We start from the raw sequence: 27,098 nt of genomic DNA, 5'->3' as shown, positions 1-27,098 counted from the left end.
ATGCATATAAGGTGCATGTTATATGCACAAAAATACAGTAGTTGCCTTGAAACAATAAATGTCTTCAAGAAATTTCCTGCCTGTTCATTTTTTCTATTGCCATCAAAATAAAATATTCTACTTGGAAATGACTGATCGGTTTAAGAATAATTTATTTACCAACTGATATGATTTGTAAAATCTTTTCTCAGGCATTTGAGAACCATTTCCTTTTGAATGAAGTATATTTTTTGTCATATCAAGGGAGTAAAAATGTTTAATTTAATTTAGATATTCATTCCAGCCCACGAGCCCATGCTGCCCCATAACATCCGATTAACCTACAACCTCCGTAAGTTTTGAAGGGTGGGAGAAAAGCGGAGCATCTAGAGAAAACCCACGCAGACACGGAAAGAATGTACAAACTCTTTACAGACAGCCTTAGATTCAAACACAGGTCTCTGGCAGTCTAATAGCATTGGGTTAACTGCTATGCAAGCCATGCAGCCCCTCATTTTTAATTTTCACGCTTGAAACTGCAGCATAAAAACAATGTGGATAAGGTTTCCTCTGGATAATCATTGGTGCTTTTGCCTTAGATTTCATTGAAGTTCTGCTGATGGATGGATGCACATCTACCAGCAGGCTGCATTCCCAGTCAGTGTCTCATTGTCTAAGGCAGTGGCTCTCAACCTTTTTCTTTCCACTCACATCCCACTTTAAGTTATCCCTATGCCATGGGTGCTCTGTGATTAGTAAGGGATTGCTTAAGGTGGGATGTGAGTGGAAAGGGAAGGCTGAGAATCACTGCTCTAGACTCGAGTATTACTGGAATATTTTGCTTGAGAAAAATTGTCATTGCCCCATTTCTTTGGAGTTATGAAACTGTGCACATAACAAGTCAATTAGGGACAATTAAAACAGTGCCTTTCAAACTTTTTCTTTCCACCTACATACTATTTTGAGTAATCCCTTACTCACGGAGTACCTTGCCATAGGGAATACTTAAAGTGGTATGTGAATGGAAAGATAAAGGTTGAGAATCACTGGTCTAAGATATGATTGGAAGTATGACTAAAGAGAAACCAATTCATTGTAGATACAGAAATAACTGTGGTGAACCTTTACCTTTCACCATACAGTGTTCATATGGACCCCTAGATATGAACCAAGAGCAAACTACCAAACCCTTGCTGTCTCCGGTTAATTATCATTTGACGCTCCAGGGTTGTGTGTGTGTGTTTTTTTTAAGGTTGCTTCATTATTGGCTGTTAAAAGCAGCCAACTTAATTGATAAAAGGGTACTTGAGACAGCGTTGTCCAGATCTGTCTTCAGGTCAAGCTTGCATTCTACTCCAGCATCCTAGTGTATCAGTGCGCAACTGCAGCAACTACTTTGGGGAACAAATGGAGGATTTTCAGTGGAAAAAGGGGATTGGTGTATTAGAATTAATCATTCTTATTGCAGTCTCTCAATGAGATGTTTTGTGCAAAGATTCTTTTTGTTGGAAGATGTTTGCAATTTAGGAGGGAGTACATTGAAAGTTAACTGGACAAGTTTTCAAGAGAAGAGAACAGTCCTTTCAAAATGTCTTTTGACATTGTTCACATACCTACTTCGCGGATTACCAATCCGTTTTGAAATACCAGTAGGGCTGTTCACAGTGGGCCAAGAAAAATTGGTTCCGTGTGCCCTTTCACATTACCTACCCGATATCGCGGAGCTAAAGGGGGCCCAACCGTGATGTCTTGAGTGACGTATTATGTATGCGCTGGGCAGTGAAATTGTAGTGGGAATAATGCATGCGCAAAATGTATAAAAGAGTGTGGGGGAAAATGTACACAATCTGGCAGACCTAGTGTCAAATCTAGGTCCCTGAGCCTACAGTCGACCCTCTTGTAAAATGGGCACCATTAAAAATGGCCCATTATATATTTGGAGATTTCCTCAGCCCTTGTCGAGAGAAGCTTCCACACCTCCTGGTGCCCTCCATATCGTCACCATTATCTTTTTTTGATTAATGGTAAATCAGAAAAATCCAACACTGCCTGCTCCCCCTCAAAATAGGAGGCCACATGCACGCAAGAACATCATCAGCGCGTAACTAATGGTACCTGGCATACTGAGTTGCCCATTCACACTGGAGCAGATTTGAAACAGATGGGCTCTGATACAACCTTCCTTGGTGGCTAAATCCCCTGTTGATTTGTACCACCCATGCTGGTTTGGGAATGTTCACACTTGTAGGTGAACCAGTAAATTACTGCTAAATTTCCAGGTTTCAAGTGCCAGTATGAAAGGGGCTAAAGGGTGAGTATACCAATCAACATTAAGGTGATTCCATTGAAACATTCAAATTCTCACGGTAGATATTAAGAGAATGCTTCTCCCAGCTGGAAAGTATAGAACCAAGTAGTACCTTCTTGAAGTAGGCATTCAGCAATTTTAGAATAATAGGAGGGGTAGATTCTTCATATAGAGGGTTGGAATGCAAGCATCGTATTTGGATTGGTTACCAGTTGCCACATGGGTCTGTGTTGGGGGTCACTTCTTTTTATGTTGTATAAATGATTTGGATAATGGAATGAATGGCATTGTTGGCAAGTTTGCAGAAGACGTGAAAGTAGGTGGAGGAACAGGCAGTGTAGAGGAAACACGGAGGCTGCAGAAGGACTTGGATAAATTAGAAGGGCAGAGAAGTGGCAAATGGAATGTAAAGTTGGAAAGTGGACGGTCTGATAGAAAAAAATGAACAGGCAGACTTTTTTTAAAAATGGTGAGAAAATTGAAAATATTTAGATGCTAAGGGACCTGAGAGTCCTTGTGCAGGATAGCGTGAAAGTAAACTTGCATGTTGAGACGGTGGTGAAGAAGGCAAATTAAATTCATTTATTTCAAGAGGAATAGAGTACAAGAGCAGGGATGTGATGTTCAGGCTTTAAAGGCATTGGTGAAACCTCATTTGGAGTATTGTGAGCAATTTTGGGTTCATCATTTAAACAAAGATATGCTAATGTTGGAGAGGATTCAAAGGAGATTCTTTGGGATGATTCCACATGAGAAATGTTTGAGAGCTCTTGACCTGTATTCATTACAAAAAAAAGGAATTGAGGGATATGGGGAAAAAGCAGGAATTGAGGGATATGGGAATTGAGTCAGTGATTAGATCAGCCATGATCTTGCTGAATGGCTTAGCAGGCTGGCCTTCTGCTCCTATTTCTTACGTAAATTTAGGAGGATGGTGGGGGGGGGGGGGGGGGAATCTCATGAAAAGGCATGAGCAGTAGATGTAGCAAGGTTATGTCCCATGGTGGGATAGTCTAGACTCTAGGACAAGAGGGCACAACTTCAGAATTAAAGATCATCCAACAGAAATTCATAGGAATTTCTTCAGCCAGAGGGTGGTAAATTTGTGGAATTTGTTGCCACAGACGGTGTGAAAGCCAGGTCATTGGGTATATTTAAGCCTTAGGTTGATAGGTTCTTGATTATACAGGGCATCAAAGGTTAATGGGGAGAAGGCTGGGCAGTGGAGCAGAGTGGGAAAACGAATCAGCTCATGATTGAATGGCGGGGTAGACTCGATTGGCCTAATAGGCAATTTCTGCTCCGGTGTCTCGTGATCCTCTTTAATTCTTTCTCATTTATAAGGTTCTCTATTCAAGTTGGAGAGTGATTTTTGGACAGTTAAAGAAAGTGCATTAGGTAGATCTGAGAGTGAAGGCCAGTGATGATCAGGTTGAACATCTGCAGAATGGCAACTCCTGCCATTATTTTTATCTGAGATAAGAATCAGAAATTACTTTGGAGAGAGTGATCGTATAGAATATTTTGGATTGTTCATTTGGATAGCAGGTACTTTTACTGGGATGTGTATTTTTAAAGCAAAATCTGGCTATTTGGCTACAGGCAGTAAAATCCTGCAGTCCCACTTTCCTCTGGATTCTTCTGGAATGCTGCAGCTGGCAGAAATTGACTTTTTTTTCAATACTACTCTTACATTATCAGAGATTTTGAGATTTTTCTTGGAATTGAAACTGACTTTGGGACAGATTTACATCATTGATCTGTTCTTTTTGCTGAACGCCCTTAACCTGGTATGTCTTCTGTGTCAGCATAACTAAACTTCAGACTTCGGCAGATGGATGGGTCAGTAAGTTTGTGGATGACATGAAGGTTGGAAGAGTTGTGAATGGAGTTGAGGGTTGTCTAAGGTTACAAGAGGATATAGACAGGATGCAGAGTTGGGCAGAAAAGTAGTGGATGAATTTCAATCCGGATCAGTGTGAGGTGATGCACTTTGGAAGGACTAAGCAGAAGGCTGAGTACAGGATTAATGGTCGGTTACTTAAGAATGTGGATGAAGAGAAGTACCTTGGTGTGCAAAACCATATTTCCCTCAAGATTGCCGCACAGGTTAATAGGATAGTTAAGAAGGCCTATGGGATGCTCGGATTCATTAATAGGGGGATTGAATTCAGGAATGGAGAGGTCATGTTACAACTCTACAAATCTTTGAGTATTGTGTTCAGTTCTGGTCACCTCATTTTGGGAAGGATGTGGAAGCTATGGAGAGGGAGCAGAGGAAATTTACAAGGTTGTTGCCTGGATTGGGAAACGAGTCTTATGAGGCAATGTTAGCAGAGACTTTTCACTTTGGAGCAGAGAAGTTTGAGAGGAGACTTGATAAAGGTCTACAAGATTATGAGAAGCATAGATAGGGTGGACAGCCAGCTTCTGTTTTCAAGGCAGGATCAGCAAAACCAGAAGACATGTACAGAGTTAAGGGAGGGAAGTTTATGGAAGACATCAGGGGTAAGTTTTTTTTACGTATCGAGTTGTGGGTGCCTGGAATGCCTTGCTGGGGATGGTAATGGAAGCTGAAACATTGGGGACATTTAATAGTCTTAGACACATGGATGAAAGAAAAATAGAGGGTTATGAGGTAGGGAGAGTTTAGGACTTCTTTTAGGAAGGGATGTATGGGTCGGCAGAGCATTGAGGGCCAAAGGGCCTGTACTGTGCTTTATTGTTTTATGTATGGCAGAAACATTGAAATAATGAAACATACACTTAAGTGGATTTGACATGAAGATTCTATGAAGGATAAAAGTACAGCATGAGTTGGTAATGTCATTCATTGGAGGACTGGAATTTTAGCTTGAACTATTTCTTATCTTGGCTTCCATTGATATTGTAATATACTTTAATAATTTTATTTTTTTCATAAATTTAGACATATAGCATGGTGACAAGCCATTTAGGCCCACGAGCCCATACCTCCCAGGTACGTTTTGAAGGGTGGGAGGAAACTGGAGCATTCAGAGTAAACCTACACAGACAAAGGGAGAACATACAAACTCCTTACAGACACCGTGGGATTCAAACCCCGGACCCAATCACTGGTGCTGTAACAGCATTGCGCTAACCACTAAACTAACCGTGGCGCTCCAATGTAGAAAGATATCCCAGAAGGAGAATAAAACAAAGTCTGCAGACACTATGATTGTAGTTTAATACAAAAGTGTTGGAGAAACCCTACAGGTCTTGCAGCGTTTATAGGAAGCAAAGATATAAAACTGATGTGTTAGGCTGGAGCCCTTTTTTTTTTAGCTGCTTGACCTGCTGAATGTCTTTGGCACTTTTGTATATTTAAACCCAGAGGGAGAAATATCCGTTTGATGTGACTTGAATTGAGAAATTTGAAGTAGTTGAGAAAAAGTCTGTCAAGTAACAAGATGACGCGCAATACCATTTTGGCACTCTCTGATGCTTCTCTCTTAAGTGCATACTAAGGATTGCATACGAGAATAGAGTTTGTTCCTTAATTAACAAATTCTGGTCCCAATGAAGTTTATAAAGCAACCAAAACTAAGGGGATGTAGTAAAACAGGATGGAAAACCCAAGGTCATGTCAGGGTTTGAAAGAATGACCTTTAAAAAAAAATTCTGCTTTAGCAGGGCTCAGTAAGTACATCGTGTCTCAATGAGTAGTACTTGGTTTGAGTTAGGCCACAGACAGTGGTGTATGAATGATAAATATTTGGAGAGTAAAATGAGCAAGGTAAGCCAGAAGCAAGTCTGAATAGGTGGGCTCATAGTAATGGAGGTTTGCTGCTGCAAGGAAATTAAGACTAGTGTGGAGTATGATAACATTGTGTTGTAACAGGCAGTCACATTAATGGTCATTTATATTGAAGCAACCTCTGGGAAGCAAAACCATCGGGTTCAATTTCAAGTACAAGTCTCAAGGGAACATTCGTATTTGAAGCTCTGATTCAAAACGAAAAACAAATTTTCAAAATGTTAACTGTTTGAAGTCCTGGTTGCCCATGACACTTTCTTTTCAAGCTTTTCTCTGTTCATAATGTTAAAAACAATGCAGTTTTCACTTTGATATAATTGTGAGAAGAACTGCAGTCAGAAGGTGAAATGTCGCACAGCACAACTGAAACCAAACTTTATAATTCCTCCATGGACGTTCAAACTCGATACATCTCCATCCTCATGCCGAAGATCTCAAAGCACTTTTTCTTTCTCCACATCAGACCTTACCAGTCCCCTCTGCCATCACTCTGCTTGGCAAAACTTGTTCTCACCCTCTAACTTCTTTCATTCATCCAACTTCTCCAAATCATCGGGGTAGCCATGATTACTCACATGGGTCCCAACTATGCCTGCCTTTTTGTTGGCTATGTGGAGTAATCCATGCCACATATCTACAAAAGTAAGGCTCCAAAACTCTTCCTCCACTACATTGACCACTACATTGGTCCTGCCTCGTGCACCCATGATGAGTTTGTCAACTTTATTCATTATGCTGCTAACTTCCACCCGATCTCAAATTCACTTGGTCCATCTTTGGCAATATTTCCCTTTCTTGATCTCTGTCTCCAACTTTGGAAACCAGGTCTCTATAAATATTTTCTGCAAACCCACCAAGTTCCACAAATATCTCAATGCCTCTTCACACCCTGTTGCCTTATAAGGGTATATTCCTTTCTCTCAATTTCTCCATCGCATCTGCTCCCAGAATGAGGTCTCCATTCCAGATCATTTGAGATGTCCTCCTTCAAAAAAAACATGGCTTCCCCTCTACTATCATCAACTCATCCCTTACCTGCATCTCCTCCATTTCCTGCACATCTGCCCTGGTCTCCTTCACTCCTAGATCCAACAAGGACAGGATTCCTTTTGTCCTCACATACTTCTGTATCCAGCATATTATCCTCCACAATTTCTGCCACCTACAACATGATCGCACCATCTAACACATCTTCATCTCTCCACCTCCACTAGGAACCACTCCCTCTTTGTCTTCCTCATCCACTCGTTCCTTCCCACTAATTACCTCTTTGGTACCTACCCCTGTGATCACAGGAAACGCTTCAAATGCGTCCACCCCTCTCTACCATTTGGACTCCCAAACTGTCCTTCCAAGTGAAACAACACTTCACTTGTGAATCTGAAGTGGGCATCTACTGCATCCAGTGCTCTCATTGTGGCCTCCTCCTCATCGGAGAGACTGGATGCAAACTGGGTGTTTGCTTCATTGAGCACCTCTGCTCTATCAGCTGCAATAGTAGGGACCTCCAGTGGCCAACCATTTCAGTTATGCAGCACAATCCCATGACAACATGTCCATCCATCATCTGATGCACTGTCCTTACCGAAGCCACCTGCAAATTGGAGAAGTAACACCTAATATTCCATTTGGTCACTCTCCAACCAGATGGCATTAATATCAACTTCTCCAGTTTCAATTAGGCCCTTTCTTGATCCCTTTGTGTCCTTTCCTCTTGTTTCCCACCCCCTTCCCTCCATTCCGAGAGCTATTCCCTCTCCCTAACACTTACCAGCTTTTTTCTCTCTGCCCTCCCACCCATATCCACCTATGACATTTCGCCTGTAGGCCTGTGCTTCTCCCCCACTGTTTTATTCTAGTGCCTGCTGATGAATGACAAAGATTTGGAGTGCAGTGGACAGCAAGGAAGTCTTTCAAAGCTTGTAGCAAGATCTGAACCAATGGTATGCAAAATGGCAGATGGAATTTAGTGTGGACAAGTATGAGGTGTTGCACTTTTGGAGGTCAAATCAGGATAGGACTTTAAAGTAAATGGTAGAAAACTGTAGAATGTGGCAGAATAGAGGGATCTTGGAATCCTGACGCATAATTCCTTGAAAGTTGTGCCAAAGATAGATAGCTTTTGGCATATTGGCCTTCATGAATCAAAAGTGTTAAGTACAGGAGTTAGGATACTATACTGAAGTTGTACAAAGGATGGGTGAGGCTAAATTTCAAGAATTGTGTGCATTTTTTTGGTCACTTTTCCACAGGAAAGATGTCAATATAATTGAAAGAATGCAGAGAAAATTAACAAGGATGTTGCTGGAGCTTGAAGAGCTGAGTGTTGAGAAAAGGTTCAATAGGTTAAGACCTTAGAGCAGGGGTGTCAAACTCAAATTCACGGAGGGCCAAAATTAAAAACTTGGACTAAGTCGAGGGCCGAACTAAATATTTATTGAAAATTTTCAACAATATCTGCATGTTTTCTCTTCTTTCAACATATGTAATGTTAAACTTTTTCTTATTAAAATAAATGTTTAATAATAGTTTTGGATAAACTCTTTCCAGAAGCATTAACAAATGAGAAATAAAATATTCAATAAATAATATTTCTCTATAGAGGATTTGCTAGTGTGCTGTCGAATAGTAAAATCTGAGGGCTATTGAGAAAGTGGGAGAATAACATGATTCCTGAAACAATCAAATGGGTGACTGATTGTGGGCATGAACTCTAGTAGGGTTATTTGCCATGTCCTTTTTCCATTGGTACAGATATCCTTTGATTTACACACTTTTCAAGTTTTATGCCTAATGAGCTTGTATCCAGGTGCAGGACCATTTTTAACCAGGAATATATTTATCACTGTGACATGAAACTATTGGAAGATCATTTTATCCTGAGATTAAAGTTCATAATACTTACTCAGGCCTGTGTGCGGGAGGGCGGGGTTTGCGGGTGATCGGGTTGGACAACGACGGTGCGGGGGCATCGGCTCTCGCTGCAGGGCGGCATCTCGGCGGATCAGCGGCCCCGTCACCTTGAGTCGCGGGTCGGCCTACGGCAGGGAGGGGGAGTGGGCAACGGTCCTGGCGAGGTTAGGCCCCCCCTGAGTTTCTGCCGGACCCCCCTTGACCTGCTGAGTTTCTGCCGGACCCCCCTTGACCTGCTGAGTTTCTCCCGGACCCCCCTTGACCTGCTGAGTTTCTCCCGGACCCCCCTTGACCTGCTGAGTTTCTCCCGGATCCCCCTTTGACCTGCTGAGTTTCTCCCAGACCCCCCTTGACCTGCTGAGTTTCTCCCGGACCCCCCTTGACCTGCTGAGTTTCTCCCGGACCTCACTTGACCTGCTGAGTTTCTCCCGGACCTCACTTGACCTGCTGAGTTTCTCCCGGACCTCCCTTGACCTGCTGAGTTTCTCCCGGATCCCCCTTTGACCTTCTGAGTTTCTCCCGGACCCCTCCCCCTTAACCTGCTGAGTTTCTCTCGTACCCCCCTTTGACCTGCTGAGTTTCTCTCAGATCCCCCTTTTCTTTCCGTGCCAGTGTCCCAGGACCTTTCCAGGGCAGTCTCCGCGCTCAGGACCGCGCTGGGATCCCGGTCAGCGGTAGAGGAGCAGGTGAGCGCGGCTAATCCCGATCCAGCCCACTCCACTCCCGAGATTGGCGGGGGGTTCCACCCTACCTGCCCGACCAGCCTCGCTCTCCACGTGTACTCCGGGCACCCGCCGCTGGACGGTGGGAAGGCGCAGGGCGGCCGGCGCCCCCATTGCCAGGCGGGAAGCCCCAAACTTCCCTCCGGCATCCCAACTCCATCTGCATCTCCAAGAAACGCTGTGCCACTGGGGTTCCGGGCGCTGGGAAGCGGCCTTGGCTTCCCCTGACACCGGCCAGGCCACGCTGCGGTGGTGGGGTGGGCGGGGGGACATGACAGCATGTTTATAAAACCACCCACCACTACTTTTCAAGGACCAGGATTTTTCTCTCTCTCTCTCACCCTGGGACACAGCGGTTACTGTGCATGCGCTATACTGGCGCGGCGGCCAGCGGGCCAGAGTTTGACATGTGTGCCTTAGAGAGATGGAGAATTGAGATTTGATAGAGGGATACAATATCAAGAGAGGTGTGGATGCAAACACTCTTTCCACAGAGGTTTGTTGAGGCAAGAATGAGAGGGCATGCGTTAATGGTAAAATGTAAAATGTTCAAGGGAAAATTACTCAGGATGGTGATAGAGCCAGTGGAGGTGGTAGATGCAGGTTTGATTTTAACATTTAAGTGTAATTTGGATAAATACTTGGGTAGGATGGTGCGACTTGATGGGATAGGCAGAGTTAGATTTGGGAGTGGGCTCTATGACCCAAAGGTCTGGTTTCTGTGCTGTGGTCTTCTGTGGTTCTAATCATCCATTCATCTCTTTGTAATTCAACTGATTTCATTGCTTCAAAACAACTTCTGATGTAAAATATTCCCACACTGTAGGCCTTTTCCCTTGTATTTTCTCTCGAGTAGAGAGCTCTTTGTTCTGGGCTCAGCACTAGCCTTCTGCCCATTTATTCCACTTGGAATCTGCAGAAAACCCTCCACCCTCTCCTCTGCCTCCCAATTTGGAGGCTCTTAGCTGCACTCACCTTATTCCATCTTTCTGCTGCCAAGTTCGCTTACATGAGATCATCCTCCTTGGACCTTTCCCTTTCTACCTCTGCTCAAATCCCTGGCCCCATATTATTTTAATATTAAAATATGCTTTCCTCAAGCATATTTGCTTTTTCCTCAAGTTATCAGTCTTTACTCAAATTACATTGATGACTTGCAACATTTTTTCCTTAAGGTCCGAGAGCTTGTAATTATTTGTGGAATAGGATGAATTATCATCAGTGCTGCTATATTCCTAATTGATGTTTGCCTGTTGTTTGAGATGGATCTCGTTGGCTGGTTTTCCCCAGGAGGCACCAATGACTTCTTGCATATTTGACTGCACATAATACAAATTGTAAATTGTAGAATTTTTTGGCATAGAAGGGGCAAACTGGCACTATGTATTTTTGCTCGTCATGCTTTTGCTCATTGAGGAGTTTGTAAAAACAATGGAAAGTAGTTTTTAGAAAAACTTTAGTATAATGTAAATCAGATGTGGATCCCTCTGCTTGGTCTGTCATTGTTGCTCTTTCAGGTGTTAACCTCTGAATAACTCAGCATCTGCCAGCTGTTTTCAGCTAAACTGATTAATCTGTTTGAAATTATAGAAGTTTTGTTTTAAAACCCCTTTCGCCATTTTCTAAATTGGGTCTTTTGGTTAGTATATATTTGAGGAATGAATTTTGGTGAGGACACTTCAACTAATCATGCTTAATTACTCATGATAAATTGTCAATTTCTGGCGCAGAGCCTGATCTACAGCCATATGCCTTGGCTCATTGGCTATACTCTTTACTCTAAGACTTAAATAGATACAATGCCCTTAGATTAAAACATGAAAGTCTGCAGATGGTTATGTAATTGTAATAAAAACAAATGCTGGAGGAACTCAGCAAGTCTCACAACGTCCATAGGAGGTAAAGATATATAACTGACATTTTGGGCCTGAGCCCTTCCTTAAGAACCTGTGATTTATTTTGGTTAGGGGGAGGGGGTTGCGTTGGAAAGATTCAGCGTCACAAAAAATGCACAGCACTGCTAAATTTATGGAAAATGATATATAATTTTGGATTCCTTAAGCCAATGTGTTCTCAAACTCATGAACTGTTAACTTGGAGTCTTGCTCTTTCTTTATCATTTCCAGAGTTTAATTTTTGCAAAGTTTAGAAAACCTCTGCAAGTATTTTTTTCCCTGGTGATGTTGAGAGTACTTTTGTTAAGGTTCCATGCAGTCAAGTAATGAAGATGTTGGATTTTCTAAAGAAAATGAAAAGTTCTAATTTATGCAAAATGATTTTTTTAATGCATGTTTTGGCTGGTTTATGTAATAGTAAATCTACTCTACACTAGTTAATGACATTGAATTAAATGGCAGAGATAACTGAATAATATTCTTTTTTTTAGATTCATTAAGTAAGCTGCTCTTCCATCTCCCTGTCGATGATGAGTGCCAAATCTACTATCAATAAGGAGATTTTTGCTCCACACGATGAAAGAATGCTTGCAGCTGTCCAGGTCAAACGAAGAACCAAAAAAAAGATTCCATTTTTAGCAACAGGAGGTCAGGGGGAATATTTGACCTACATTTGTCTGTCAGGTAAAGTTGTTCTGCATTCTTCATTGCCATCAAATTAATTAAATGTCATTACTGCTGGAAGAGATCAAGTTAAAATAAAATTAGGTGGGGAAAACTCATTTATCTTCAATTTGGGAGAAAGTGAAAGGTGATGAAAGTGGCTGACGTGATGTATAGGCAGTCTGAAAGACTTTGAGAACCTTCAGGAAGAGGGCTGTTGCAGGTAGACTCCGACACAATGGTGTGCAGTTCCGCGACTCGCCTGGTAAAGTGAAATTATTGTAAGTTGGGATCTACCTGTGCAGGTAGTTTTCTGTCCAGCTTGGTCTCCCGGTGGCTGCAGGGATGCCAGCCTCCCAGCAGCGGTGGGAATATCGGGAGCCCTAGATGGCGCTTGGTATCTAGGGGCGCCGGCATCACTTCACAAGCTATGTTGTGATTTTAAACGCATGCGCAGATTGCCGTTGCTCTCTCTCTCTCTCTCTTCAATCACTCTCTCCCTCCCCAGCGACGACAATCTGTGCACGCATTCCAAATCACCTTCTTTTAAAAAGGTTTTAAAAAAGCACCTTTCCTTTACATCACTACAAGAGGACCACCGAAATGATGATGTTGGTGGTGGGGGGGGGGGAGGGGGAGGGGGAGGGGGGGTGGTTATGGTGGGATGCATTTCCTTCAGAGGCGGAAAAGCAACCACATTGATACAGGTAGACCCCAACTTAGTTTTATTCAAAACCAATTCTGATCATTCTGAGAACTTCGAAATATCATAAGTTGGAGCCTAGCTGTACCCATTAAAAGAAGATTCTTCAGTTGTCAAACTGCTTCATAGAGAGCTGAGTTCCACATTTAATTCACCAAATCTATCCTGTGAACTGCTTCAGATTCATTAACATTTCTGCAGTGTTTTGGTCCATTCCTGCGCACCATCTAGTGATCAACTTGAGACTAAGAAAGATCTATATTAATTATGGCATATTTCATTATGCTGGAAAATGGCTGAAGAAAAGTGAGATGATATATGGTGCTGTAGTTACCAATTTGAGAGTGCAAGCTCAGATTTTGGTATGGAAAATGATGAGATTAAATATGGTCACTTTTGGTCTGTCACAAAGAAAATTCATCAGTGAGACTTGCCTAATATTTCTATTGACAAATGGTTGATTTTGTTTATGTAAGGGAGTCTGTGTACTTGCCCACAAGCTAGATTATGTCCTACTGCAGATTTGGTATTACTGCAGTCTCAGACTAGGCAGTTGGCTTGTAATAACCTCAGATAACAAATGTATATTGTTTACACCCTAATACATAAAATATAAGGTGACAATTGGCATTGTGTCATGATCAATTATTGGCCATTGACAGCGACTTGTATCCTCCAAATGATAACACTGTACCGAGCTGTGGCTAATGCTGGTTATAATTCTAATTCAGAACCATTTTTGCCATTGTTTAATTTAAACCAGGAACTGACTGCAATCAATAGTCAGTAGGCATATACAGTACAATGCTGATTATCTGAAATTGGATTCTCTGAAATCCTCATTTATCCAAAAAATTTAAAAAATTTCAGATAAACAAGGATCTCAGAAACCAATCAGAAATCCTCATTTATCCGAAATTTTTTTGGAGTTAAACTGACCTCACAGGTTTAAAAAAAAAATTCATTTGATATGAAATTTGAACAATGATAGTCCTCGTTTCAGGTAACTCCCTCCCTTCTCTCTTTCCATTTCTTCTTTACCTTCCCCTATTGACTTTTCTCTCCAACTCTACCTCTCAAACTGTGTGCTACTGTCTCCCAGCTGCAAGCTTCCGAAGAATGCCTTGTCCCAGCGTTGTCAAGGAGAGAGACCTCCAGGACAGGAGTGGGGACCTTGGGCTCAGTGGTGTTCCCTTCCTCCTTCCTTTGCACACCGGACTCCGACTCCCAATCCTCCCCTTGGCCTACTTCCCCAAAACTCAAAAATGTAATGCTGACAAATTTGTGCTAAAGTTCATCCTTGTTTAATTCAAAAGCCCATTTGAGAAGTTGTGTATATTCCCAACTTTTAAAAATTCATTTGTGACTGCTGCTTTCCTTTAGCCAAATGTACATATTAGTATTATCCTTTTTAATATCATTTTTTTAAAAAGCTTTGAAAAGCTTCTCATACAGCATCATCTGTAGCAACAGCTTCATCATTTCTCTGTTACTCCCATCAAGAAACTCAGTTGCAATCTTTTCTGAAATTCATTTTAACATCACTAAATTAGCAACCCACATGGGCCTTGCTCATTTTTTCATCCATGGATGAGGAGAAATAAGGACTAAAATGGTGCAATTGTGTGAGGATTGGTGTACAAAGAATGCAGGTGTGCTGTGGTTACAAAACAGTTGTGTTTTCTTATAGCTATTCTAACAGCCTAAGTGGATGTTTTCCGTTTAATTGAATTGTTTCATTTATTTGAAACATGCCATTTGCAAAGTCTAATAAATCACAATATGGTGTTCCATGACTAGTATTAATGTACTTATTTTTGTTATAATCCTCTTTGCTTACTCAATTTAGATGGAAGAATGCAATGATATGCTTAAGTGAATCTTGATTAAATTTGAAATAAATTGTTGGTTTGTGTTTTTTAGACAAAGTAGCTGTGTGAACTCGGTGGTTTTTTTAAGTATAAATACTGCTATTAATTTAATGTAAGCTAAAAAGCTTTCTGGTGTCAACTTAAATTACACTAATGTGCTGTCTTATTGGCTCCTGGTTCAGCATACCCTCTGTGACTTCAACTATTCATTACTTCTGCATAACCAAATAGCCACCAACCCTTCAAATTTTAGTGTCGAATCATTGATTAGCACTTGGCTACTTAGTTTCCCAACCTCTGCAATTTCCTATCACATATCGTTTTTTTTTAAAGATATAACCTGTGCTTCAAGCATAAAAAATCATGTTAATGAAAATTCATTTTCTGCATTTGCACTTGGACTTCTTCCTTGCTTATCTTGGTTCAGTCAGTGAAGAACATGGTGAAAGGTTTCACCAGGACATTACAACCATGGAAAGTGGTATTACGGCAACTGGAATCCATCAGCGCTTGCCGACTATTGTTGGACACTGACATGAGAAGCATCGGATGCTGAGTACAAATGAAAATCAGTGGCAAAGCATCTTTGGGTCAGTTGAATTAATGCAATGTGTCGGTATGATCATGCAATTAAACATGTTAAATTCAATAAAAGTAAATTTAGTGTTTCTCCAACTTCCTAGGTGATGCAGCACACCTGAAATTATCTTTGTGTTCAGCTTGAAGCTATCTATCATAATCCTTTTTTTTTGGGGGGGTGGAATTTTGTTCAGTGTAATTGAATATGTGCATCAGCTTTCATTCCTGGAGCTGTGTTGCATTCAACAATGGTCAGAATCAGGATTTATTGTCATGAACTAGTCATGAAATTCAGTGTTTTGCGGCAGCGTCACAGTGCAAACGTACATATTAGAACCATCTTATGACATTGCTATAAAAAATAAAATAATAATAACAATAAGTGTGCACGAAAAGTGAGGCCGTGTCTTTGGTTCATTGATTATTCAGGAATCTGATGGCAGTGGCGAAGAAGCTGTCCTTGTGCTGCTGAGTGATTGTCTTTAGGCTCCTGTACCTTTTTCCCCGATGATAGCAGAGTGAAGAGTGGTAGGGGTCTTTGAGGATAGAGGCTGCTTTTTTAAGACACTGCCTCATGTAGATATTGTGATGTCACAGGCCGAGTTAAAAACCCTCTGGAGTTTATTCTTATTCTGAGAGTTGGCACCTCCATACCAGGCAATGATGCAACCAGGCAGAATGCACTCCACAGTACACCTGTATAAGTTTATGAGAGTCCTCGGTGACATACCAAACTCCTTCAAAGTATAGCCGCTGGCGAGCCTTCTTTGTGATTGCATCAATATGGAGGCTCCAGGACAGATCCTTGGAGATGTTGACACCCAGGAATTTGAAGTTCTTGACCCTCTCCACTACTGAGCCCTCAGTGAGGACTGGGTTGTGTTCCCTGACTTCCTTCTGAAGTCCACAATCATCTCCTTGGTTTTGCTGATGTTGAGCACAAGGTTGTTGTTGTTACACCATTCAACGAGCTGATCTATCTCCTTCCTGTATGCTTCCTCATTGCCGTTTGTGATTCTGCCGACAACTGTGGTGTCATCAGCAAACTTGTAGATGGTATTGGAATTGTGCTTTTTTAAGACACTGCCTCATGTAGATGTCCTTGATGGAGTGAAATCTTGTACCTGTGATGTTGCAGGCTGAGTTGACAACCCTCTGGAGTTTATTCTCATCCTGAGCATTGGCGCCTCCATACCAAGCCAGAATTCTCTCCACGGTATAATTGTAGATGTTTACGAAAGTCTTCAGTAACAAATTGAATCTCCTCAGATACCTCATAGGTAATCCCTCTGCTCCAACAACTCTCTTGATCCTATTACTTGCAATTCCTTCCTTAAACCTCGATGAATTTCTGAATTCATTTAAGATAAATGTGATGTTACAGTAATGCAGAAGGTCTTTCCTCTCTGGAGGAGTGTTATGGTTCCGGAAGCATGGGGACATTCAAATGCCTGATATCAATAGGGGAAGGGGGTGCTGTTGTTGAACCTAAAGATGTCAGACCAGGTTTCTGTACCTTCTGGATGGAAATAGCAGAATTAGAGATTGGCTACTTTGAGGAAATGCCTCTAATCTCTTGGATCAATGTCTTTGCTCACCTGTACCAATGTCTCACAGGTTAATTATTTTAGTAACATTCTGTTAAGTTCCTCCCAAAATGCATGAATATGTTACTTAGTCAACAATACTGTTAAAATGCAAGTTGTGCTTGAACAATATGGTATATTGGTCTCATTGAGAGGATGAGGTTTAATTTTACAGATATCAAAGATTAGTATAGGGAATGTTTTGCGTGGGGTTGTTAACACCACGACTGAATGTTTACCCAGACATGAGGTGAAAGATAAATTCATTTATGACTTGATTATAAATTGCAAAAGGAAAATCTCTTTCCACCCTTCATTCTTCATTTGAATTTTGTGCTGCTGTTGTGGTTAATTGTTGAATAATTAGCTGATTTCATTAATTATGAAATCACATTATCTGCATAATAACCCAGTTAATTGTATTGTCAGAAGAATTCTTTGAGATAGGACCCTTCATCACATTTATAAGGAAGCACTTGGAGGATGACAAGTAGCAAAGATTTTTATCTGTTCACATTGAGGCCAGAATTTTTAAATTGAATTTTCCAGCAGTTTTGGAAGTCTTAATTTTTACTGAGAGTGAAGATCACTTTTGATATAAGTATAACCTCCAGTCTTGAAAAATAACCAATGTCATCCTTGCACAAATTAACCTCTATTTAAATAGGACAGATAATTCTGTTTCATGAAATGTATAGAATTTCTTCAGATGTCAACTTTATTGTTGGTGAAAGCTTGCATGTGTTTTCTTCTTCTACATCCCCATTAAATTTGCAGCATTTTGTTTATATGGTCTACCCTCCTTCCCCCAAAATTTGACTTCATTACTCTCTAGTAAATTTCATCAGTCATTTCGCAGTCTGATCCTGTTCTCCCAATTTCTTGCTACCCTCTTCTACTGTTTGCAATGTTTCCTTGTTTTGCATATCTCCAAGATATGAATGATTATTAAAAAGGGGAATGATCCTAATACTGATGCCATATACTGAATACCATATAATTCAATTTGAAAATCAATAAATCACCTCCATTCTGTTACTAACCTAATTTTGTACATTTCCTTTTATCCTTGGGCTATAATTTGCCAGCAAGTTTATTATGCTATTCTTGTGAAATTTTTAAGCACCCATTAATTAACCACATGAACGTTATTAATCCTCTTCACTAGTACTTAAAAAGTATGCAACTGTGTTAAACAAACATGATTAGCCTTTGTCAAATTCAAATGCTTGTTGATTTTGTTTTGTATTTTTTGTCTCAATTTCTCTATTCGTGGTATGAGTGTAATTTTCCTGTGGTCCCTGGATTTGTCTTTTAAACAAATGTGGCATTTGAAATTATCCAGATCTCTGGTAACCATCTCATATCTGCTCAATGCAAAATTGCAGAAAATTTAGCTTCTTGAGAGCAGAACAATGACAAGCTATCTGAAGATTCTTGCAGGTTTGATAGCTGTAACTAGAACCTTTGTTCACCTTGAAAACCGAGGAAGCACCCCACATGCACCAGATGACTTCTACTTTGAGAACAGTTAACTTTTGTTTTTTTTTCATTGATTTTTTCAGCAGAAAATTTGTAGGAGAAAACTTGTAAACTGATAATTTATCTATATCCTCTACTCAAAATTTAGTAATCTAAAGGTGAAAGACTGCAGATGCCAACACTCTGAAATAAAAACAGAAAATTCAGGCAATACTTGGCAAGATGTTGACTCTATGCTTATCTCCACAGATGTCATCTCAAACCTGTTGAGCACATCCAACATTTTGTTTTTATTTCCCTTATGGGGTCGTCACAATTTCCCTCTACCTCTTTATTACTCTTTTCAGTACTGATATTTATAAATAGTTATTGCTGCTCATTTGTTATTATCTGCCTTTGTTGCCCTAACTCCTATACTTGATTCTCCATATCCTATCTATTTTAAACTTGATTTTTAAATATTATTAACAATATGAATATCCAAAGTCTGTCATTTGTTTCCTGACAATTTTATAATCTATCTCTTAGACATACTGAGAGCTTTGCTTTGTATGCTGTCCTTGTCCTCTTGTGTGACCGTATCCCCCTGCATTTCAATATTTTTAATGGCTTTAATTGTTCAATTATTATTTTGCCCACCAATGCAACAAAACCTTTCCAGTTACGTGTTATTACACTTGATTAAACCAGGTTATATTTTTGTGATTATATTGAACTTAGAGATATCCTCATGACTTCTCCATGATATTTTGTGCCATCACATCAGTCCAACATTCCCTGTTTTGCTATTTTGACTTTCATTTCAAGGATCAAATAACAGTTTTGTCCATTCATAAAAATTCCTTGATTATCAAAATTGTCCTGTGAAGTGGCTAAGACTATGTCCTCCTCCACCTCCAATTTTGACATTTAGGCTGGCTGTATTTGCAGTCCAAAATTGGATGATTGAAAGGTTCTGTTATTACTGTTCTAGATATTGTAATCTTTGTCATTTGCCATTGTCTCCTCTGCCCATTTTCCATTATCTGGTGATTTATTATGGAACGACTAGCTCTTTTCCATAATTCTGATCGATCAGACATAATGATTTGTAAAGTCCACCAAAATTGTGGAGCAGGATCACTCATAGCAACAGTGTCTGGGAAGAAAGTGCCAACTGGCAAGTGGGCTGCTGGAGATGGGCCCTCTAAGCAAGTGGTTGCTCTCTAAACCTGCCTCCTCGCTCTGTTATCTACCAAAAGGTTATGATGATACCATTTCAGTTTCAGGCCTTGCTTTATTGGTGGACTCCACAGGAATATCAAAGGCAGAGCAGGTTTAGCTTGCACTGGATCAGACAGCCATTGTATGGTGAACATCTTGAGGTGAATGCAATTCCTTGTGTGACTAGGAATTATGAAATCATGTGTTAACAGTTCAAGAATTGTCAGCTGTTTGACACCACTACTTTGTAATTGATAGCATCTGTAGGCAAGTGTGAAATAATTCACTACATCTTGCTTTGCAAGCACAGCTATGCCTACATTTTGTTTGGTATGTGGAGCAGTCTCTGTTTCAATCTTACTTGGGTACAACTCCCCAATTTTACCTCTGCTACATTGTCGACTGTATTGGTGCTACCTCCTGTCAAGCACAATGTGGTAATTTTATAAACTTCACTGCCAACTTCCAAATAACCCTTAAATTGACAAGGATTGCTTTGGACACCTTCCTCCCCTATCTGGTCCTTCTCAGGATACAAGGTATCTATGGGCATCTATCACAGCAACTTGGCTCTCTTCTCATCCTGTCCCTCAAAGACACCGTCCTTTCTCCAAATTCCTCTGCCTTTATCACATATGTTCCCTGGCTGAGGCCTTCTTCTCCAGGACATTTGAATTCTCATTTTCTTTAATGAACATGGATTTTTCCCAACAATCATTGATGTTGCTAGTACCTGTACCTTCTCTATTTCCATTACTTCTGCTCCCACTCCTTCACATCCCAGGTGGAGTCCCCTTGGTCCTCACTTCACATTTAACACATTGTCATCCCACACTTTCACGATCCCACTGTTAGCCACATCTTCCTCTTTTCACCCCATCCACATTTTGCAGGGAATAATCTTTTGGAGACATCCATGTCTATTCTTCCCTCTGCAGAAAGTGCAAAATGGCCCTACATTTCCTCCCTCCATCTAAGGACATTAACAGACTTTCCAGGTGAAACAGAATTTGGATGTACATCACCCAATCTACTGCAATCAGTGTGGCATCTACATCGGTGAGACCAAACCTCTATATCAGCGAATACAAACCCTGATTGAGTGACTGCTTCACTGAATACCTGTGTTTTGGCTGTTGGTTAAATCTTGAACCACCAGTAGCCAACCATTTCAATTCCCTTCACCATTCCTCAGCATCATCCCTTACTAAAGTGAGGACAAATGTAAGCTTGAGGAACAATACATCATATTTCCCCTGGACAGCCTTGAATCCAAGGGCAAAAAACATTTTTTTTCAAAATTTAGGTAACTACCACCTCTACCTGGTTCCATTGTCTCCACTTCTTTATCGACTTGCATTCTTTTTTCCAACCTTCTGTCCTCCCCAATGTGATCTCTACCTGTCTCTCTATTCTGTTCAATACCCTATAACCTCTTACCCCCCCCCCCCACTTTCTTTGCTCCCCTTTTCCCCCACCTTGAGATACTTGATATACTTTGATCAGTTCAGAATTGTCATGAATGCCAAAATTTGTTTTGCAACAGCTTAACAGTGCAAATATTTCTTGAAGTAACATTAAAAAAAAACAGTGCAGAGTAAGTGAGGTCGCATCTGAGGTTTATTGGCCATTCAAAAATCTGATGGGAGGGAGGAAGAAGCTAAGTGGTGTGTGGCTGGGTCTTTAAATGGCCTGAGAGTCAGCTACTCGCAAGCCCTGCGGTCTTTAAACAGCCTGTGGGTATATTAATATCACCCCTTGATATTGCCCTTCATGTTCAAGTTCATCTGATTGTACATATAGAACCCAACAAAACTGCACACAATACATAATGTTCACTTAAATAATCAATAAAAATATATAAATATGTGGGATGATTTACACAGTGTAGGATACTGTTGATTAGTATCACAGCCTGCAGGAAGAAGCTATTCCCCATCTTGGCAGTCCTGATTTTAATGCTTCTTGATCATAGTGGGGTTTAAGATAATGTGCACTAGATGGAAAGAGAGTTTTATAATTACTTGAGTCCTATTTGATCAATGCTCTCAATAAATGTCATCTCTAGAGGAAAGGGAGACTTCAGTGATCCTCTCATCTGTTTTAATGATCCTCTGTACAGACTTCAATTCTGACACTGTAAAGCTACCATATCACACAATGACGCAGTCTTGCCCTCCTCGGCCTCCTGAGGAAATATCTGCGTTGCTATTGCCTTGACTAATGAGGTGGTGTTGCGAGTCCAGGGTAAGTGTCCATTCTTTCCACAATGGAACTGTTAATGTGCAGTGAAGAATGGTCGACCTTCATCCTTCTGAAGTCCACAATCATCTTTGTTTTGTCTATGTCGAGTCTCACGTGGTTGTTCTTACACCATTTTATGAGCCTTTCAACCTCTTTTCTGTAATGTAACTCAGCATTATTTCTGATGAGGCCAACTTCTGTTGCATCATCCACAAATTTGATGATTCCTTTGGAATTGAATCTGGCAGCAATGTGAGTGAGCAGTGTGAACAGTAGTAGGCTGAGCATTCAGCCCTGAGGTGTTCAGCGTGATGGGGCTTGAGGTTCTGCTGCTAAGCCGGACAAACTGTGGTCTTTTTGTCAAGAAATTCAGAATCCATTTGTAGAGAGGGTATTGAGTCTCAGTGAGGGCAGCTTATCCACCAGCTTCTGAGGTATGATTTTGTATGAGGCATCAATCACTCAGGTCAGAAATGAGTGGAAGGTCGATGCTATTGCATCATTTGTGGACAACAAATAACCTGGAATGGGTCCCACGTTGCTGAAAGGTGTGCTGTGATGCGTTTCATCACCAGCTGCTCAAAGCTGAGGAGAATCCAAATTGAAATGTGTGTGGTAGAACAGGGTATTGCAGACACGTTCCCCACTGAGCTGGGCAGGCTGGCCCACCTGCAGAACCGGTAGCCTCTCCCCCTAAGACCCCTAATAAAGGCTGAGACCCCTAGTCTCCTCCCCATACCTGCCCTTTGAGCCTTGGATCTTTAGATCAATAAAGCCTTTGGCCCTTACTTCATATCTGTGAGTGGTCATTGATCACGCTACAATGTAAACTAACTATTTCTCTCCCCGGATGCTCTTTGACAGACTGAATTTCTCCAGCTTTCCCTTCATATACTCAGGATTTCAGTTTTTGTGTTTCTCTACAGTGATTTTCTTTTTGCTGTGATCAGATCAATAGCTACTGTAGAGAGCAGGAAAATGCTTTAGGTTTTTCAATTACATCTTCCTTCTCTGGTGTTCAAAGAGTTTTTATTACCACATTCTCTTCCTTTGTTCCCCTTGAGTTTCCTTCTTTAATTGTAGATTGAAGTTTGCAAAGCAGACATAGATTTACCCAGGAATTTCTATTGTTACTAGGTGAGTTTGAGTTAGTTGCTTGAATCGTGGAGTGCTGGGGTCTGCATGAAATGATGCTTCAGCAGAATATTCCCCAGGGGAAAAAAGCAATAGTCAAACTGCATATATGCGGAGGGAATGAAAGTGAAGTGGATTGAGTAGGGCCACACAGCAAAAATAGGCATGAAATTTGCGAGGTAAAATCTTGTTTGTGTCCACAGTAAAAAGTCATTGCTTATGGGCTAAATTCAAGATTTTTCCTCTCTTTGTAAGATCATTTCCGCCCCCCCCCCACCCCACCCACCAGTGGCTGCTTTTGTTTTTGTCCACAATTGCCAGTGGAGATTTAAATAACACTAAAGAACAGATACTGTGAAATTCTAAACCTTAAGAATAAAAATATTAATGATATTTAGATTGCTTGAAATGTGGAATTAAAATACCATATATTTATGTGGTCTTTATTAATGATGAATAAAATTGGTTTTACATTTACACTGGAGTTACTGTGGTTCGGGGTCGCTGATTCTTAAGCCAACTTCACCGTAAGATATTACTGAACATTTTTTCTCATTGTCCTCAGTATTTCATGGATTGTAAGATGCTTTGGAATGTCACACGACAATGAAAGACAATATAAATGCCAACTAGAGCTTGGAGTATGGCTCCATTGGCTTGGATGAGGGACAAATTATGATTTCTCACTTAATTGCTTCATCTAGCCTTCTATTAAAAATTGTAATTGAACATTTCAGATTTTTGAAGTGATTAGCACTCCCCACTTACTGGAAGATGAGGCATTTATCCATAATTTGAGTATTGAATACCTTTTCCAGTTCTATTTACTTTTTTATCATTTAAGTTTGTTTATTATCATTTGAGTTTACATGTTCAACCAGACGAAACAACATTTCTCCAGACCATTGTGCACAGACACACACACATAAAATACTGTTTATTATAATCACATGCATAAAAACTGATTATCCACAGTGAAAGAAAAAAGTTTATTCTGGTATAGAGGTGTTTTCAATGAAGTCTTGCCTTTTCCACCAATCTGATAATTAATTTTATTCCATAATTCAATGAAATGCTTTAAAATTGGTGGGTCTATTCCAGTTAGTAATTTTGAGTTCCATTTATAAATAAATTCCATCATAGATTTTTCACCAATTTTGTCCAATTCTATTTTAACCCAAGCAGTAGATTTCATCACATCAAAACATTGCATTAATAAATTTTAATTGTGCCACCTTATAGTAATTCTGAAAGTGGGGAAATTGTAAACCTCCCAATTCAAATTTCCATGTCAATTTTTCCAGAGATACCTTATTCATCTTCCTTTTCCACAAAAATTTATGTATGACTAAATTTAAATCCTTAAATTTTTTTGGCAGTACTGAAGAACTCTCAAAGCAAATAAATAACCAAAAAAAAAGATTTTAACCACATTCAAACATGTTACAGATTGTGGAGTTTTTTTGGAATGAAGATTTAAGCAGAAGCTGAAATGTAACTTAATATGGTAAAATATTAAAAAATCTTCCCCTAGGATCTTTAGCCACATTAAATTGCTTTAGTTAAACCAGAAAGTCTGCATACTCTGTGATTGCTGCCAAACTGCTGGAGAAACTTTCTTTACAGCAAAGATAGTTAACCAAAATTTCTAGCCTGAGCCCTTTATCAAGATGTGAGCAAAAAGCTCAAATTGTTGGGTCCAGAGAGCTTGTACCTTTTGGTTTCTGTTGGTTGCCACAACACTGAACAGGGAACAGTAGAGCAGGCTCTTTAGCTGACGATATCTGTGCTGAACATGATCCCTACTTTAAAATTCTGCTGCTTACACATGAGACACATCCCCTGATTCTTTGCATATTCTTATGTCTACCCTGATACCTCTTGAAAGGCTACTATTTTGTATACTAAACTTCAATCACTACCCTGGGCAATCAGTTTCAGGCACCTGAGTATTGAAACTCTTGAGTATTGAAAAATTTGTCCTGTACATTTCATTCCCCATCCTCACTTTAAATATGTATCCTTTAGTAGTTGACCATCCACCTATGTATGCTGCTCATAAGTTTATAATTCTTTCAGATTACATGCTGGAAACTATTATATTCTTTCCAAAGCTTCTGCATTCCCCCTGTAATGAGTGCTGTGGACCTGGAGCCCCAGATTCCTTTGCACTTCAGTGCCTTTGAAGAGTCCTGCCATTAATTGTATACTTCCCTCTTGTATTTGACCTAAAATTCAACACCTCACATTTGCTTGGGATTAGATTCCATTTGCATTTCTAGTTTGTTTATTGTCACATGTACCAAGATATCATGGTAGAGCTTGTTTTGTGAGCAGTCCAGCTAGACAGAGTACAGAAGTGCAAACTTACAGAGAGAAACCAGTGGGACCGAGCAAAACCAACATAATTTTATTATTCTGAAGTTTATTCAGGAATCTAATAATAACCCTAATTCACTGTCCTTTAAAATTGGTGATGTGTGATCTTGAACTTGTGAATCTTTTACCTAACGGGGTGGGAGGAGGCGAAGATTGTGTGTGGGTGGGATGGATGAATCTTTGAATATGTTGGTTACTTTTTCTGGGAAATGGGAGTTATAAAGTTGTAAAGTCATTGATCAAGAAAGGCAGCACAAGTGAAAAGTAAATACCGGTAATCACTTTTCTGGTCAAAGGTCCTTTGTCAGAAGTGAAAGTGCTGCCCTGCTTTTCCTTTCGAATCTCCCCTCTTGCTTTTAAACATTGAGCACTTTGGAGGTCAGGCATTGTTTTTATATTGTGTTTGTTCAGCACTTATTAAACCTTTTGAATCCTAACTGAAAGCTCACAAAAGAGCAGCATAAACCTAATTTGTATGTGCTCAGTATAGCAAGATTGTGAATGATCAGAAGATTTTAAATCAATTCAAGCTCCCAAGCAGCAGCAAAATTGGCTTATACCAGCACTTAAAATAAGTGAAGGAAATTGTACAGGTTGAGCCTCATTGGATATCTATTTTCTGCATCTAATCAGACATGACTTGCTAATTCTCCTTTTGAAAAATTATAGTTGTCCTTTTATTATTCTGGAAATGTTCCTGCTACTCTCCCTGCCCCCACCTCCCTGTGCTCCAAGGGCCATTGTTTTTATTTTTCCATTAGTTCCTGTATTAATTTTGACTTCATTAGTGTTGATTATGCTCAGATGCACTTCATTTGTATAAAGCACAGACTGATATTTTACTGTTCATTACTTTCTCATGTGCCACACAAATGGCTAACTTTGAACTTCAGAACAGGTCAGATCAGCTTGTTGGTGAACTAATTGAAATCGATGAAACTGTGAATATGTAAAAAGCAGACAGGGTTATGAATAGCAAAAGCAATGAGAAACCTGTATTTGGCTCTTTGCACCTGATGCATCATTCATGACTGCTTCTACCTTGGACAGCAGATGAAGAAATTAATGAGACTTTAGCAATTTGTAAATTTTCAGATCCCATGTAACATCATTACTGAGGAGAGTTGCTAAAGAGTAATCAGAATGTTATTGATTTTCTTTCTTCTTTCATGCATACTTTAATCATCAAGGAAAGATTAACTTAGTACTTGTGAAATTTGGACTAATTGAACAGTCATTTTGATGTAGAATTGGTAAAACCTGTCCAGTGAAGCAGTGACAAATGACAGTGAAGTTTATATTTTAGTGGAATGCATTTTTTACAAATATTTATTTTGCAATTGTTTATCAACAGAAAATATTTTAATCTCCAATGTACCTTATGCAGTCTGCTTCCTAGATCCATGTAATTAGCTTAGTTTTAGGCTAATCTATCACTTTTAAACCGACAAAGATTCCAACTCATTGATCTCAATGTTCTGCTTAAAAATGGCATATTTTTAAACACTTAGTATCACAGCGGTATTAACAAAATCAACACATTCTTTCCCTCTAATTCCACTGCACTGATTCTACCTTCTGACCTGTTTCAAGATTATTCCTCTTTATGCTCTTTATCATCCATTATTAGTGATGAAATATTCTGACACCCAGCTTTTC

The 27,098-nt window shown here is 40.1% G+C and overlaps 1 protein-coding gene across 7 annotated transcripts in view; it reads left to right on the top strand.

Moving 5' to 3' along the window:
* stxbp6 (syntaxin binding protein 6 (amisyn)) overlaps positions 1-27,098 on the top strand; it is a 314,531-nt gene that overhangs the window by 18,148 nt on the left and 269,285 nt on the right. For all 7 annotated transcript variants that reach the window (XR_011351231.1, XM_069916681.1, XM_069916680.1 and 4 more), the window contains one exon: positions 12,087-12,279. Coding sequence is in view for 6 of the 7 variants with exons in the window: in XM_069916681.1 (XP_069772782.1) it covers positions 12,123-12,279 (157 nt within the window). In the remaining variant the exon portion in view is untranslated. The remainder of the gene's footprint in view (positions 1-12,086; positions 12,280-27,098) is intronic.

The sequence above is a fragment of the Narcine bancroftii genome, chromosome 2 (assembly GCF_036971445.1).
Source record: "Narcine bancroftii isolate sNarBan1 chromosome 2, sNarBan1.hap1, whole genome shotgun sequence".
Taxonomy (NCBI): Eukaryota; Metazoa; Chordata; class Chondrichthyes; order Torpediniformes; family Narcinidae; genus Narcine; species Narcine bancroftii.
Note: the sequence above shows the minus strand (reverse complement) of the source record. Positions and strands in the feature narration are given on the sequence as shown.